The following is a 16522-nucleotide window of genomic DNA, read 5'->3' as shown; positions in this document are numbered from 1 at the left end:
CATGACTTAATTATGTCTAAAAATGATAATAACAATTTCTGCACTGTTCTGTCTTTGGTTGAAATCTAAGATGAAAACTTAGATACCAGCAAGGTTTTGAAGGGATAGGAAGTTAAACTAATTGATATTATGATCTTAAGTGAGAGTCAGTGAAGAGACAACAAGGGTAAACTGGAGCCAACAGTATTTTAAGTGTACATTATTATGACTTTTTAAACACTTAGTTTAAAAATGTGCTGCACAGGAATAGTGCTAATGGCTGGAGACGTATGAGGAAACACGACTATTCATAATAAGGGACACAGCAATGCAGCTTTTTAAAAGATGAGAGTTTGAGCATAGATCTATGCTTGAGCCAGCATCGGATCACTGATAGGTCATCACTATCTGAACTGTAGCATGATGAAGATGATGATGCCTAGCAACAGGGCTACTCTGTTGCTTAGCAATGCAGAATAGAACCCCAAAATGAGACCAGCCCTCATTCAAATGACCTCAAACTCACTTGGGTCCCCAGCTCTGCTGCTCATTTGGCCAGGTCTCTTTTGAAAAAAAAAGAAAAGAAAATTAAAATCAATAAAACTTTAAAATTGATAAATAAAGTATTATAAATACTCGGTCAACTTGGTTAACTCGGTCAATCATTAGATGAATGATTGTCAAGAACACGCTCAATTCCTCAGTTTATCAGTAAGAGGAAAGACTGTGACGTTTAGGTTCAGTAATTAATCACCTTACTTATGTGATCTATCTCTTCCCAAGAAACTTAATCAGTGTAAATGTGAAAAGGGTGAAAGCAGTCCTTCTTCTTAAATTGTCTGCAGATCAAGGGCTCTACAGAACTTTATATTTGTTTTATTTATTCATATATTACTTGATTATTCTCAGTATCCCAGGTTATCATGGGAGCACCCAACAAGCCATCAGCATTGTGGACTGACACAGAAAGAACACTAGTTCATCCCAATATAATGATATTATTCATTCTCACAGCTCTTGACCCTCCAACATGGCAATGTTTGCCAGCCCACGTCTCCCTGTGTGTGAGGCACACCCTTTCCTGAAAGAGGCGCGCATACAGTCACGCCTGCTCCTGATCTGCTTTAAGGAGTTGTGGTGAAAGGTTGCCAAGGCCACAGGGAGCTGCTCCAAAAAAAGGGATCACGGTGCTGAGCTTAAAGTGCCTCTCCACTATCTGCAGTATTACATTTTCAGGAGTATGAAGCAGAAGTGTGAAGCTGTCACTGCTCATCACCCTAAGAGGAAAGCTTTGTAGAGCTATTTTCATGCTAGAAACACAGCCACCTTTCTCATTCATGCCTAAAACTGCCTGACACGTCACAGGCTCTGTGTCACACTCTCAAAACTACTACACCGCATCCTGTTAATCAGCTATAACCTCGGTGCACCACCTACGCTCCAACATCCCCGTAACTCCCTCACTGTCTCTTTCTCTTGTCAGCTCTGAGGGTGACAGAGGTCCTTTCCTTTGTTGTACTCTCAGTGTAAGGGAGCCAGACAGCCTCATAACTCAGCACCAGCCTATTAGAATGCAGAATAGCTGCAGCTTGGTTCAACACTTGCTGATAAGAGAGGGGAAAAACATAGATTGGCTGGATTTCCGGGCCCAGAGAGCTCTTTATGATGTATCATGTAGCAACTTGCTTGTCAGGTGATGCAGCTGTTGCTTCCCCAATTAAAGATAACAGTAGTTATGACTCTCATGGGGACGAAAAACAGGTTTAATAAAGAGAAATCACATTTCGTTGCCCTGTACCTGTGCATGTGCAATGACAATAAAGTTGAATTCTAATTCTAATTCTAATTCTAAAAAGCTAAATGAACATCTGCACTGCCACAAGCCACCTCTTAGACATTGGAGTGACGATATATTTAGACATGGCATCGTCTTCCTTTACCTTCCATTTATGAACAGAAAAAGAAGTGTCTGACTGAGAGGAGTTACCACATTTTGAGAGATTTACTTCATGCACGAACTACATCAGGACAGCACAGATGAGTCCCTCCCTGATTTTGTAGCATATAAACTGTCACAGCACCAGAGGATGACTCAAACTGTGGCATCCCTGAAGTGACAAAAGAATGAGGAGCCAACACAAAGCAGTGCTGAGTTTTCTTCTCTGACAAGCTCGTGCTTTGTGGTTACTCTGCAGTCATCCTCTGAAAGACGTCAGTTGCAGTCAGTACTGCTAAAGTTGCGGAGAGATCAGATCTCACCTACAGGTTTTTGAAAATTCAGCCATCGTCTTTTGACCTAATTTAGTGCCCAAATAAAGTTTTTTTCCTCATATGATGTTGCTAATAGACACCTTAATATATTTCTTGCTTGATATTGCACACCAAATCTAAAAAGTTCACTTGACTAAAAAATGTGAACAGACTGCCAATTTCAGTACCGAATTAATTCAACCACTATCATATTTTGAAATCTGTCACATCACGCCAACAAGAATTCGAGTCACTCAAAACAGGACTGTGAGGCAGTACTTAGCCACAAAGCACAGCATACAGCTGTGAACATGTTTAGCTGGTTATATTTACATCAGACAAGGACGCTACATGATGGGAGCTCTGATGAAGCTGGAACATCACTGCATGTCCAGGTCATAAGACTGAAAAGTCCAAGGATCAAAGAATCCAAAATCAAAGAGTCGGATTCATCATTGTTTATGAAGATGGTTGATGAGAACCATCTCTGAAAGTTTATGGACTGACACGATATATATGGAGTGTTATGTTACTTATTTAAAATTCACAATATCCTGGTTTTTCAACCAGTGAGGACAAAGCAACGAGAACTACAAATTAACAGAACCTTCATCTACAGCTGTGAAAATAAGCAGGGATAGATTCTTATGCACCAGCTCACCACTTTATTAGGTACATCTGTTCAACTGCAACTACTCAGATCACATGGCAGCAACTCTGTGTAATTAGGCATGTTGATACAAAGACAAGACCTGAAGTTCAAAATGAGGAAGAAAGGTGATTTAAGTGACTTTAAATGGGGAGTGGTCTCAGAACAGAGCACTACCACCAAATATGCACACTAACCAGCCACTTTATTGGGTACATCTGTTGCAGCACTCGTTGACCATCACATGGGAGCACATTTATGTGTGTAGATTTGGGGAAAAAGTGATTTAAGTGACTTTGAATGGTTGTTGATGGCATAAAGGCTCATAGAGAATCATGCAAAAAAGAAAAACTACCCAGTGAGCGATAGTTATCTGTGTAAAAATGCTTTGATGATGCAGGAGATCAGTGAAGAATGTTACAACAAAGGTATGAAGAAGACCATCTCTAAATGCACACCATGTTCAGCCCTGAAGCAGACAGGCTACACAGCATAGGAATACCACAATGAGCTGCCAAGAACAGGAAACTAGGACTAGAATTTGCATCTCCTCAGCAATTAAAACTTATCAGACCAGGCAACACTGGAAAAAAAACATTGCCTGGTCTGATGAGTCTAGATTTCCCTGTGAGAATTCGAATGGTAGGGTCAGAATTTGGTGTAAACATCATAAAAGCAGGGGTGAATCCTGCCTTGTCACAAAGCTCAGATCATCTAAAACAGATTTTTTGAACATGATGATGAGTTCACTGTACTCAGATGGCCTTCACCCACAAATCTGAAGCAATTGTGTGATGCTATCATGTCAATATGAATCCAAATCTCTAAAGAACGTTTTCAGGGGATTGTTGAACCAATGCCATGAGAATTAAGGCAGCTCAGGGGCCCAACCCTGTACTAGAAGGGTGTACCTAATAAAGTGGCAAGTGACTGTATAAAATGACACTGTCATGCTTTATTATGTCGGTATTTGTTGATATGATTTGAACTTGAAAAGCAGAAGTAACTGTTCTGTTACATAAAAACTGTCATTCTTAAAGACAGTATCGGATCAGTTTTAAATGCCACAGAAAGACCGCTATTATAGACGGGCGATTGTGGCTCAAGAGTTCGCCTTGTAATCGGAAGGTTGCCGGTTCGAGCCCCGGCTTGGACAGTCTCGGTCGTTGTGTCCTTGGGCAAGACACTTCACCCGTAGCCTACTGGTGGTGGTCAGAGGGTCCGGTGGCGCCAGTATCCGGCAGCCTTTCCTCTGTCAGTGCGCCCCAGGGTGGCTGTGGCTACAATGTAGCTTGCCATCACCAGTGTGTGAATGGGTGGATGACTGGATATGTAAAGCGCTTTGGGGTCCTTAGGGACTAGTAAAGCGCTATATAAATACAGGCCATTTACCATATGCAGGAGTTTGGAAAAAAACATGTTTTTTCCCCCTCACTGTGCTTTATTGGTTTTTATCAATAAGTATCAACTAGTGCCGCCCTCGTTAAAATTTCATGCAGATATCTGGCAGTCTGTGAGGGAGTTACGAAACCAGCCTCTGAGCTTCTTTCAGTCTCTCCAATGCCTGGAGGAGGCTGAAGACAAGAGTAGCAAGCTGCTATTAAAAAACTATATTACAAATTTGGACAAAAAGTAGATGGACAAATTGCATAACAGCGGGAGTGATGATCTTATCCATCTATCCTGCTATCAAATTCAGGGTTGTGTTGGGGAGCTGGAGGCTATCTCAGCTGTCATAAGGCAAGAGGAAAAGTCATCAGCCTGTTGCAGGGTTTTATTATTTAGAAACGTCTGTGAAGGTTCTCAGTCATCCAGGTCATCGTAGTCAAAGGAGCTTGTAAAGAAAAGCGTCTGGACTTCTTCAAGTTGCTTGAAGACGTTTCACCTCTCATCTGAGAAACTTCTTTCAGTTCTATTATTTAGAACCCCCCCCCCCCCAAAAAAAAAAAACAAAACAAACAAAAACAAAACAAAAACCCTTAAGTTGAATTTGAAAACTACAGAAACTACAGCTCAAAGGAGGAGCTTCTCTTGTGCCGGCCCAAAACCCACATGTATATTTTTAGATATGAAACCACATGAATTATTTATGTAGACCTACAGGCCCTGCAAAAATAGCAAAAACACCTGCCACATACTCACAACAGCTGCTTTGTTGACACTTTTTTTTGCATTGTTCACCTGCCAGTTAGCGGCTATTACAAATAAGTTTGGGGTTTTTTGTAACGTACACCCTGAAGCCACAACTACTTCACACAGGTCACTGTATGAGCCAGTGTGCGAAAATGATAGCTCTATACATCCTCTGCTATCTGAATTCTGTTGATCATTGCAAGGAAATTATTGACTGGTAAATATCAATGTGCTGGCCTGACCATCGGTGCTGTGCAATTTTCTGCAATATGATGTTACACTATAAACAACACAACAGCAGGTGACCTAAAAAACTGGAAACAGCCCATGCAATATAAAGACTCAGCACCAAAATGAACGAATTCTGTAGAATCTGACAGATTATAGGCCCATTCAAACATTCAGTGAAATTACTGTGAGCTGGAGGTCACCTTATGAAATGCAGTGCTTTACTGCTAATACTAGCTATACCCATGAAATTAAATTAAGCACCACACCTATTATTTAGGATTTTCAAAATAAATATTCTACTGTACAAAATGTCCAGTTAAATAAAATAAAATAAATTTAGAAAATCCTCCTTAACCACGTTTTCTTTTTGAAACTCTGCGATTATATGTGTTTTCCCCCAGACAAAGCAATTTTATTTTATTTCTCGCTGTTGCATTCCACAGATTCTATTGATTCTTCTCTCTCACAGTCTCTTTGTGTTTGACTGCAATCACTGTCTTGGGCGTGATAGGAGCAAAAAACCTCAGGAGCTGCAGGAAAGACAGATGGGCCACCAAACAAACCATAGTCCCCAGTGAGCACAGCTGTGACAGAAAAATGAGAAGTAGTTTATACAGTGAAACTTACCAAGCCCTCAAGAATTTAGTGTCACAACAATCAACATTGCCAATCTCTAAGAAAAAAATAAAAATAAAACTCAATGTTCCACTGAATAACCTTGACTTTCTCCTTAACTGTGTACAAATCTGTGGCAGCATGCACACTATCTACCTCCTTTGCTCCACCTCATGCCAGCGTGCATTTATGCTGAAATTCTGAGTGGCCTTCCCCATACATGTTTGAACAAACACAGTTCAAGCAACACTTGAAAAGCCTCCTCTGTTGCACTGTTTACACAGGACTCTAGAAAACTGAGCGACCTTGTGTTAGCTGTAAAATTACTCTGTATATGAGCCACATAGATCTCTGACAAAACAGCTTTGAGTCACATTTTTTTTCACTGTGAAGTTGTGCCATAAGTCACTCTTATTCAGCTGGATTTATGAATCCTGCTCGGGTGCACTGATAACTACCATAAATATTGAATATTACATGTGAAACAAAGCAAAATCCTCCATAATCCTGTTTGCTTTGACCACTATCTGTTAAGCAGGAGATGCTGCGCTCCAGCCATGATTGAATCTGAAAATGGATATCACACACACCTACATCCACTCAGCATGAGAGATACACACAGTCATAAAGGCACATTATTCACAGTCCTGGCTTATGACTTGTCGCCTGTGAAGCTAATGAGTTCTACTGCATATTAGGTTTATCATAGAAACAACAGACCATCTTTTATAACTTGTAGAAGACTCAAGAGTCTGGAGACCAAAGTGATCTATTGTTGTTCATATTGTCTCATGTCCAGACCTTTAAATAAACAAATAAATAAATATATAAATACCAGTTGCTTGTTAAACTATAGGACATAAATTTAAGGTCAAGCGCTTTTACATTTATCCAGTTTATCGATGGGTTGTTAAACTTTGATGACTCTGCTGAAGTGTTTCGAAGAACATTACAACTAAAGATTCACATGCACCTGATTTGTTCGGCTGAAAGATCATAATCAATCAAATAACTTCCAGAGGGTTTGAGATTCATCATTGCATAAGAGAAAATTACAAGGCCAAAGAGTTTTTCTTGGACGAGAGAGAGAGAGAAACAAAACACACTCACCTTGAGCTACAGATGGACACGATCGGTGAACAGATGTTTAACTACAGGAAAGGCCACAGCCGGAGAAGAGATAGTCAATTTAGAGCCCCAACCAAACAGCCTGGCTACTCTACTATGACAAGTACACACATGCACCATCCAGCCGCGCTGAAAAGCATCAGTCTCTCCACCGCTGTACGGAGGAGGGAGATGAGAGGCGACTGACTGAGGCCAACTCCAATTAAACTGCAAAGCAAAGCTCGGCGTCAACTTAAAGGGGCGGCGTTTCTATCACTGACATGTTTCCGTGACGCATAGACGTGTAGAGGAGGTCCCCAAAGCGCAAGGACACAGTGTAGAAGTCTTCATATTTTACATGCAGTCCTGTTAATTAATGCGTTATAGTGGATCTTAGAGGATAAATATCTTATTTGACTTATTTTATTTTATTTTATTTGACTATTCACATTAGTAAATATCACAAAAATGGTTAAATAACTGTTATTAGAAGCGATAAATGAAGTTCAAACGACAAAAGTTAGCATATACCGCCACCTACTGGATACACTGCTGAATCACATCTGTGCTGTTAAACAGTCAAAGCGTCTGCAAACAGATTAAAATGCAAACATACAACAGTTGAGTAAATAGGTACGTTTTTCTATACATTTAAGTCATTTCACGTGATTTAAGTATAGACTTATTGCATAATTATGACAGCAGACAGAAACAGAACTCAACAAAAGCCATATAATTTTTATTTCCATCCCGTCGACAAACTGATATTGTCTCCATTATTAAACAGCAAACTGTGCATGTCTACTTTGCTTTGTGAGCCATTATTCTTTTTCAGTGAAAGTCTGAATGAGACGCTGTTGTATCAGTGAAGGCTGCAGGCTTGCACCTCAAGGACATACTGTCATAAAAAAAATCATTTCACACAAGTCAGCCTGACTGCAACAGATTTTGTGCAAAAGAGCCTTTTTTTTTCCTTTCACAGTGGCACGCTGGAAGGTTACTGCGGCACCTATAATACACAGAGTTGGATTCCATAACACAGGCAGCACAATGCTCTGTTCTGCACTCTGTGTTACATTTGCTGGAAAAATCAGCCTCGTATTTTTCTCTCTCTCTCTCTGTAAAATTGGAAAGGTTACAGGGAAGACTAAAGTATTCATCTGTGCAGCATTATGAATCTGGTACAGCTGAATTGCTTCTGTGTGCACTGTGCAGGCTGGCTGAACTCACTGAAGTGAGCTTTGAAGGCTGTTGCTTTTATTTTACTTGATACAATTAGCCACAGCTTGTAAGAGACCAGTACTGTAAAATAAATCCTGAGCTCTAATGCAAATGAAATGTGGGAAAGTAAAGAGCAAATTAACAATGCTTCCGACATGGATGAAACACTTACTGTGCTCGCAGTAATATGTTTATTCTAATTAGCTTCAGTCTGAAAGAAAAACAAATTGCATTCTTATACAATTACAGAGAAACTTTAAATGTGACTATAGTCATATGAGGGATTGCACAAAATAGGCTGTATTCCTTATGGTCAGTCCATGAAAGTCCATTTTTAGTTGTGCCAAGAAGTCTTTAATGTGGGTGTTATGTAACAATAACCTATATTGAAACCTGTGATAAATTGCTCTATAGGTGCAATAATGCTTCTGAAAAACTGTCCACTGCATCTTTGGTTATGAAAAGTCACACTTAAGTAATGTTAAATACATGCAGTCATTTAAATTTTAATACTAAGTTACTTTCAGGATTCAGGTTATTAGAACTGCTATTGCTTTACTGAGATATTACAATTATGTTTATAAGGCCATATGGGAGCTGCAGTGGTTAGTACTGTTGCCTCACAGCACAAAGGCCCTGGGTTTCAATCCACCAGCTGGACAGGGCCTTCCTGTGTGGAGTTTGTATGCTCTCCCCGTCCTCAGGCTTCCTCCCACAGTCCAAAAACGTGTATGTGGTTAGGTTAATTGGCTGTAGGTGTAAATGTGAGAGTGGTAAACTGTCCAGGGTGTACCATGCCATTTCTCCTCTGACAGCTGGGAACAACTCCATCCATCCTTGCAATTCTGAATTGGGCAAGTGGGAAAAATGGCTGGATGGAAGGTCATCCATGGATGTAGTAGCAGTTAATCCCATAGAAGTTGTGTTTTTTCCCACAGACTACGTTGTCTCTAAGGTTCACAGCGGCATGAGTGATGGAGCTGTTGAACTTGCGATGAGCCTCTGACTTGCTGAATGAATGTTGAAGGTCTAATAGGGTCAGGGCTGCACCTGATTTACCCACAGTCCCAATGGAAGAACTGCCTGGCAGGACAGGAGAGCGTGGCATGATGCACGGATTAGAGTTGCCATGTAGCCGCTCTCTGTCCTCTGCTCCTGGTAACAATTTGGGATGTGATTCCCTGCCCGTCTGGTCTTTGTCTTCAAGTAGTGGACTACAGCTGGGTATATTTCTTCCAACTTTAAAAAGTTTTTTGTCATTTAGCACATCCTTTACACAGATGCTTTCCTCTCTGTTGACTTCTATCCCTCCTTGGGGATGTAGGCGGTTGGACAGGTCCCAGAGTTGCTCTGTGTTTGTGATCTGGGCAGCGTTAGCCTCTTGGTTGCTCTGTGACGGGGATCCTTGCATGACATTGTCAAACTGGACTTTGCAGTTTTCCCTCTTTCTGCCCTTATGCGCAGAGCATTTGCACTGAGCTTGCTGCTTGCGTAAGACCTCCTGGGACAGCTCAGTCTGCTGTGCCTTTGTGGAGTTAGTGCTGCACTTTGATTGAGTATGACCCATTTGGTTCAGATCTGGTGCCTCATTACGCATAGCTGTGATCTCTTGTGGTTGGTTCACAGCAGGCGAGGCAGTGCTTTGGTTTAGAGTTGGAGATGTATTTTGGAGTTCAGCAGCAGTGGGACTGCAGCTGCTCCTCCTGACATTGCTCCCCAGTCTTTTTCTACATCCTTGCCTTGCTTTAGAAGGAACAAACACAGGATGCGACCTTTCTTGCTGCAGGGAAAATAATTAGACTTATTAGTGTTCTGGTCTGTTAATGCTACCGTATAATAAATGCAATGGCTTTTACCAGGTTTGACGTGTGTGAATTAATCCCAGCAAAGTTAGTCATTTTTTCCTTGAAATCATCTGTCATAAAAGGATTTGCTGGCCCTGATCCTTAAAACAAGATTTCACATTAATGTCAGATTTTGGATTACTGCACAAAATACAATAACAACTGATTGATCATCAGTAAGTGTGAGAACCTCTGCGAGTCCTGTCAGTTTGCTGGTCTGGAGCATTCAGGTGTGTGTTTCTCAGTGAGAAAAGACATCAACAATGATCTCAGAGAAACAGAAAGATTGAACAAGTATGAAAGCCTCATCTCTCTAAAAAGAACACATCAAACCAACTGTTGGGTCCAGTGGTGGAAGGCTGCTGATTTGGACCTCAACCTAATTGAAATGCTGTGGCATGACATTAAGATAGCTGTGTATAAACGAAATTTCAAAAATCTCAGATTAACTGATGCAACATTGTAAAGAAGACTTGGCCAAGATTCCTCTACAATGATGCGAGAGATAAAATCATAAAGAAATGATTACTTCAAGGTACTGTTGCTAAAAGGTGCTTGACCAGATACTGAACCACAGGGTGTACTTAGTTTTTCCCCTCATTGCTTCTGCATTTTGGCTTTTTTTTGGTTAAATATATAACAGCACGGTGTAATATTTCATGTGCTGTATGTGAATAATTTAGAACCTGCTAAATACAAGATACAAAGATTTTTCATCAATTCAATTCAATTCAATTTTATTTATATAGCGCCAAATCACAACAGTTACCTCAAGGTGCTTTTTATTGCACAGTAGATCGTACAATAATAGATACAGAGAAAAACCCAACAATCATATGACCCCCTATGAGCAAGCACTTAGGCGACAGTGGGAAGGAAAAACTCCCTTTTAACAGGAAGAAACCTCCAGCAGAACCAGGGTCAGGGAGGGGCGGGGCCATCTGCTGCGACCGGTTGGGGTGAGAGAAAGAAGACAGGATAAAAGACATGCTGTGGAAGAGAGACAGAGGTTAATAACAGATATGATTCAATGCAGAGAGGTCTGTTAACACATAGTGAGTGAGAAAGGTGACTGGAAAGGAAAAACTCAATGCATCATGGGAATCCCCCGGCAGCCTACGTCTCTTGCAGAGTAACTAAGGGAGGATTCAGGGTCACCTGGTCCAGCCCTAACTATATGCTTTGGCAAAAAGGAAAGTTTTAAGCCTAATCTTAAAAGTAGAGATAGTGTCTGTCTCCCGAATCCAAACTGGAAGCTGGTTCCACAGAAGAGGGGCCTGAAAACTGAAGGCTCTCCCTCCCATTCTACTTTTAAATACTCGAGGAACAACAAGTAGGTCTGCAGAGCGAGAGCGAAGTGCTCTAATAGGGTGATATGGTACTACAAGGTCATTAAGATATGTCCTGATAGATAAAACTGATGAACTGAATACTTTTGATACTTTCTGTTTAACAAGGATTTATTTTTCAGTATTTTCACTTCTTACCTGTGTAGTGCATTTGGTAGGAAGTGACCCAAAGGGTCTTCTCCATGTTTTTCAGGATGTTGCTTGTCCTCTCCGATAGCGTCAAATCCCAGTCTCGAAGTTTCAGGTTGGGCAGCACCATCTTTGGGGGAGTGGGGTAGAAAACCTGGCTCTCTCCCTTCGCTGGTTTTGCATGCTGGTGGAAGGAGGAAGACACTTTATGCTTCGATTAACGTCAGTGAAACTGTGAAGTCACTGATATTTCATCACTCACATCAAAAAAGCCATGTTCTCCTGTCCACATAACAGCCTTCTTCCTTGTTTTCAGTGGTGTTTCTAAGCTCTCAAGTCTATATGGAGCACCTAGGTGTGAAAAAAGAAGCATCTTAAAGACCTAACCATTCTACCACTCCCTTTTATCAGAATATCACACCTTTAGTTTTGCTTAGCAGAGTGATATCAGGTGCACTATTTGGGATACTGAGGTTGAGGAAAGATTGAGACGCAGCTCTGACTCCTGTATGTGGGTCATCTGGTGAGTGGAAGGATGGGAACATTGCAAAATGAGAGATGTGCGATGAATAGGGATGCTCTTTTGGGATGGCAATCTTTATCATTTTCTCCCTATGAAAGGCACAAAGACAAGAAAGGGTCGAACTATGTGCAAAAACAAATCAGTTTATCATTATGGAAAGAGTACTCACGCTATATTTATGTCCGTTGGTTTTGGTATTCTGGTAAAAAAAACACACAAAAAAAACCCCACCATCACTGTTATTATGTATCACCACAAACACAGGAAGAGGAAGTTTTTGATTATAATATTTATATAAAATCAGCAGCTACTTACAGTTGGTCATTAAGTCGAACATGACTTTTGTTTCTGCCATCACTGCTGTTACAGCGTTGATTGGTGATACTCCTGTGAAGGTGAAATAATTATATAATTATACTACATTTGATATATTACATTATAAATTCTAAGACTGTCTCATAATGAAGCCAGCATCACACTCACCCAGGTATGGTTCCTCCATAACCGCAGGGATAATGTCTATTTAAATCAGCCCTGAATCCACTGGTGAGTGAAGGCTCCATGTGGCTGCTGAAGACCTGACTCATAATCAGTGAATGTGAAGGAAGGATAAAGCCCTAAAAACCCCCACTAGTATAGAAGGACAAAGAGGCGATGTTTGTAATTGCACACAAGTTTAGCTTGAGAAACAGTACTTAACAAATTTATTAGACCATCTGTCATAAAAGCAAGAAAACACACATATTTTAGAAAAAAATACAACATAATTTTTTTATACAAAAAATTATGTTGTTACTTATTAGGAAAATCTAATGCTTCACTTCTCTGGATAGTCAGAAAGCATAGACAAGACAATTTAGCAAAGAACCTATTATTTAATTGCATCTTTAGGCACTTTATTGCTAGTAGCTATCATTTGTTTCTATGTCTTTAGATGAATCTATGAAAAATGCCAGCAGTAACACTAAGGGATCCCCCCCCCCCCCCCCCCCCCAAAAAAAAAAAAAAAAAAATCTACATCAGATGAACAGGATCTGCAAGTTATGTCCTTAAGCAAAAGGGAAAAAATCCATGAAAGCCCTGAAACAGGACCCGAGAGATGCATCTGGCCTTTCGGTTGATCTGTTTACTGAAGAAGGCTGAGGTACGGCAAATTCTACAATAACTCCCCTGAAAAAGTGGCAACAGGTCTTATGGAGTGATAATTTCCAGCCATCTGCAAACCATGGGACAAAAAGTAGCTAACATCCAAAGAAAGGCTTTGAATCTCAAAGAAGCCTGGACAGCTACTTAAAGAAATAAAAATATCATTGGATCTATTTCCCATTTTCATAGAAAAACATTAAGTGAGGGGCGGCCTAAGACTTTTGTGCAGTATTTTATATATACAGCGACTAATCTTCTAGAGTATACTTGCTGTTTAATCATTAATTAATATAAATTACTATTTTCGTAATATTAACTTACCTGGACAGTGGTATAAAGGAAGTCCAGAGAAGTTCCGAGTATCTGTCTGTGATAAACACACAAATGTCTTGTTTCAAATAAAGGTGAACATTTTAAAGCCTTTTTTTTGACTGAACAGGAGGATCTCCTCTTTGCTTTTGACCAAAGAGGTGGGTTTGAATTCCTGGGACAGGCAGAGTGACAGTGTTACAAACAATAGGGTCAGAGTGAGCGACACCCAATCCAGCCCACTGTGTGTAGTACTGATGTCACTTAAAAGCAACTGTAAAACTAACCTAACTAAACACTGACTACTCTAAGACCAGTGCGATGTAATTTTTACAGTTCTTATTGTTCAAAAATCAAGTCTTGGCTGATTTACTAATATTACTTACAATCACTGCTGAGAACGCCCATCATCCAGTCATCCAGTGTGGATCTGATAATATTACGCATTCACAGCTCAGTGAATGGGTGCAAAGAAAATGAAGCTGGCTCTGACTAGCACACACCGACACCAGATACAAGCTGTGCGACTGGTGTTGGGTTGCAGGAGTCGTATTTCATTCCTGCGCAACACAAGGACTGAAATAGATCCAGATTATGTGCATTAGTGAATGCCCCCAAACTGTCCATCAAATGTAAGTGTTGGCATGCCAAAAAGTAACACGTGTGGGGCGTCGTTTGTAAAGTGAAACATGCTGAAATTAACAGCAACATTTTTCCACATTTAGCTCAAAACCTTACAAAAACATGATTTTTCCCGAGTCATTTTTTACAACATTTAGTAAAATGTTTGTAACTTTTCATATTTAAAACACAATTTTAAAAGTTAAATCTAAATGTTATATTTAAATCTAAATGTTAAATCTAAATGTTACAGGAAACCAAATATTTAGTTTCCTGTTTTCACTTTCCATGTTTCACTTTACAAACTGCGCCTCATAGTTTCTTGTATTTTATTTATTTATTTATTTATTTATTTATTTTTTTAAGTTTTATTGAGTGATAGTGCTTTGGAGAAAACCTCTAAAGTTCTTTCAAAATTTTTCTTTGGACATTAGCTGCTTTTTCACTTACTTTTAGTCCAGTCCTTGTACCTGATTGTTTTCAGAGGAATGTCTAATTGTTAAATTAAGCCATTAAACACAGACCTATTCAGTCACTGAGGGGATTAACCAGTGTTATGTCTACACATAACAGGCAACAGTATCTGAATCTCATGTCCTTAAGGAATAGGAAAAAAAAAATATCCAGCAAAGACTCAGGCAGGATCTGAGTGATGCATTTGGCCCTTGATCCACCTACTGTTCACTAGGTTCAACTACTGTCTCATAAGAAATGGGCTCAGTGGAAGGGAGGCTGTCATTAAGCTTTCTTAAGGAAAGACTCAGGTATGTCAGATTACACAAGAACTGCACAGAAAATTTGTGTCAACCAGTTTGATGGTTAGATGGATCAAGATTTGATTCAAGTTTAAATTGTTATCAATATGTACAGAGGAGATCAGGAGAGCGATACCACAGTGACTGTGTACAAAACACAGTGGAGGCTCCATCATGGTTTGGGGAAATATTTCAGGAAGTGTTGTTGGGGACTTGATGGAATTGATGGAATTATGAACACAGAAAAGTACAGACAGATTTTCATCCACTATGCAACAGCTTCTTTTTTCAATATGACAATGATGCCAAACACACTGTTAATGCAATAAAAGCATACCAGGATGGAATAACACACAATTAAACTGTGAGTCATGGAAAGGCCTCCCCAGCGCTCAGACCTCAACATTATTGAAGCAGTGTGGGATCATTTTGACAGAGAACAAAACAAAAAAGCAGCCAACATCCAAGAGGAGCTTTGAATGTCCTTCAAGAAGCCTGGGGAACTATTTCTGAAGACTTTAAAGAAATGACATGAAACTTTGCCTAAGAGAGTCCAGGCTGTGTTTGGATTATACCAAATATTGACTGCCAGCCTTGTTAGAATTGTACACACTGCTGTTTTACCATATACGTGGTATTTCCTTGTAAATTCCTGCACTTACTTCCTGTTAAAGAAATAAAGGTGATTGAAAAACTTTTATTCCTGCTGAGCCAGCTCTTTCATGTGTAATGATAGCAAATTGATATCATCCTTCAATTTTCCTTTTCACACTTGTCCCCAAAACAATTACATTCGTTTTTAATTTGAAAACAAGATTTATGATATTAAACCCCCTGAAAATGTTTCTTTATTATGTAACATAAAATATTTATGGCTAAATAAGTAACTACAAAACATAGGCATATTACATTTAAAGCTGCTGTGATATGCTCTGCCTTTATGCACAGTGACCAAAAGGCCACAGCATTAGATTCCCATTCAGATGTTACTGGATCCAGATTTGCTTAATATGTGAAAATTATGGGAGAGACCTTTCCATACCAGACCAACTCTCAAATAAAACAACAAAAATGGTTTGAACCACTGCAAACACTCTATTATTCATGCAGGGTCTTTTTTATGCCTAGTAGTAAGAAGTTTATTGAAGATACACTAAATCCAGAAACCTGAAAATTGCATTAAAATACCAGTTTTTCAATCAATGCGTGCGGCTGCCTTTTATTGAACGCGATTTGGACTGCTTTCCAAGCAGCAAACCTTGTTTGTTAACTCACAAGACCCATTCTGCATTCTGCTTTTTAATTGGGATTCTCAAGAGACCTTGTCCAAAGTCTCAGCAAAACATGCAAGTCCTATCAAGCAGCATAAGCTAAGTCCAGTAACCAATTACCCTGCTCTGGCCCAGCAGAGCTGCCGCTCTCTCTCCGGATTATAGTTCCCGCTGCTGCATTATAAATGTGCAGCTGCAGTGCTTTCCCTAATATTAGGTTATTGTGCAGATGGAAGTTGACAGTTAGTGGATGATTTGCAACAACAACAGGAAACCAGCCTTATCTGTAGCTCTCATGCCAAGAACTTCAGACACATTGTGAAAAATTAGCTCACCACTGTCATCATGTGACATTTGTTGATAAGATAAGATAAGATAAGATAAGATAAG

General features: G+C 39.8%; 2 protein-coding genes across 3 annotated transcripts in view; both read right to left on the bottom strand.

Annotated features, from left to right (window-relative positions):
• osbpl3b (oxysterol binding protein-like 3b) overlaps positions 1-7170 on the bottom strand; it is a 36198-nt gene extending 29028 nt beyond the window's left edge. The window contains exon 1 of the mRNA XM_080896284.1: positions 6968-7170. The gene's annotated coding sequence lies outside the window, so the exon portion shown is untranslated. The remainder of the gene's footprint in view (positions 1-6967) is intronic.
• Positions 7171-7465: 295 nt separating this feature from the next.
• spmip4 (sperm microtubule inner protein 4) lies at positions 7466-13997 on the bottom strand. Of its 2 annotated transcripts, XM_080897181.1 has the most exons (10): positions 13872-13997; positions 13498-13543; positions 12514-12660; positions 12346-12417; positions 12200-12229; positions 11929-12119; positions 11770-11858; positions 11517-11691; positions 10042-10130; positions 7466-9965 (listed from the first exon to the last, which is right to left on the bottom strand). In XM_080897181.1, exons 3-10 carry the CDS (start codon positions 12615-12617, stop codon positions 9069-9071), a joined length of 1647 nt encoding a protein of 548 aa, XP_080753307.1. In that variant the 5' UTR covers positions 12618-12660; positions 13498-13543; positions 13872-13997; the 3' UTR covers positions 7466-9068. The 2 variants fall into 2 exon arrangements, with proteins under 2 accessions (XP_080753307.1, XP_080753306.1); XM_080897180.1 differs by lacking the exon at positions 13872-13997 and having other exon boundaries at positions 13498-13656.
• Positions 13998-16522: the final 2525 nt, after the last annotated feature.

This window comes from Rhamphochromis sp. 'chilingali', assembly GCF_963969265.1.
Source record: "Rhamphochromis sp. 'chilingali' genome assembly, chromosome: 11".
In the NCBI taxonomy this organism is placed as follows: Eukaryota; Metazoa; Chordata; class Actinopteri; order Cichliformes; family Cichlidae; genus Rhamphochromis; species Rhamphochromis sp. 'chilingali'.
This window is presented reverse-complemented; position numbering and strand designations above follow the sequence as displayed.

Coding starts and splice junctions, on each gene's coding strand:
- spmip4 (XM_080897181.1), bottom strand. CDS start 12,617: ATGAGTCAGGTCTTCAGCAGCCACATGGAGCCTTCACTCACCAGTGGA. Junction 12,418..12,513: donor TATGGAGGAACCATACCTGG/GTGAGTGTGATG, acceptor TCACCTTCACAG/GAGTATCACCAATCAACGCT. Junction 12,230..12,345: donor GTTCGACTTAATGACCAACT/GTAAGTAGCTGC, acceptor TTTTTTTACCAG/AATACCAAAACCAACGGACA.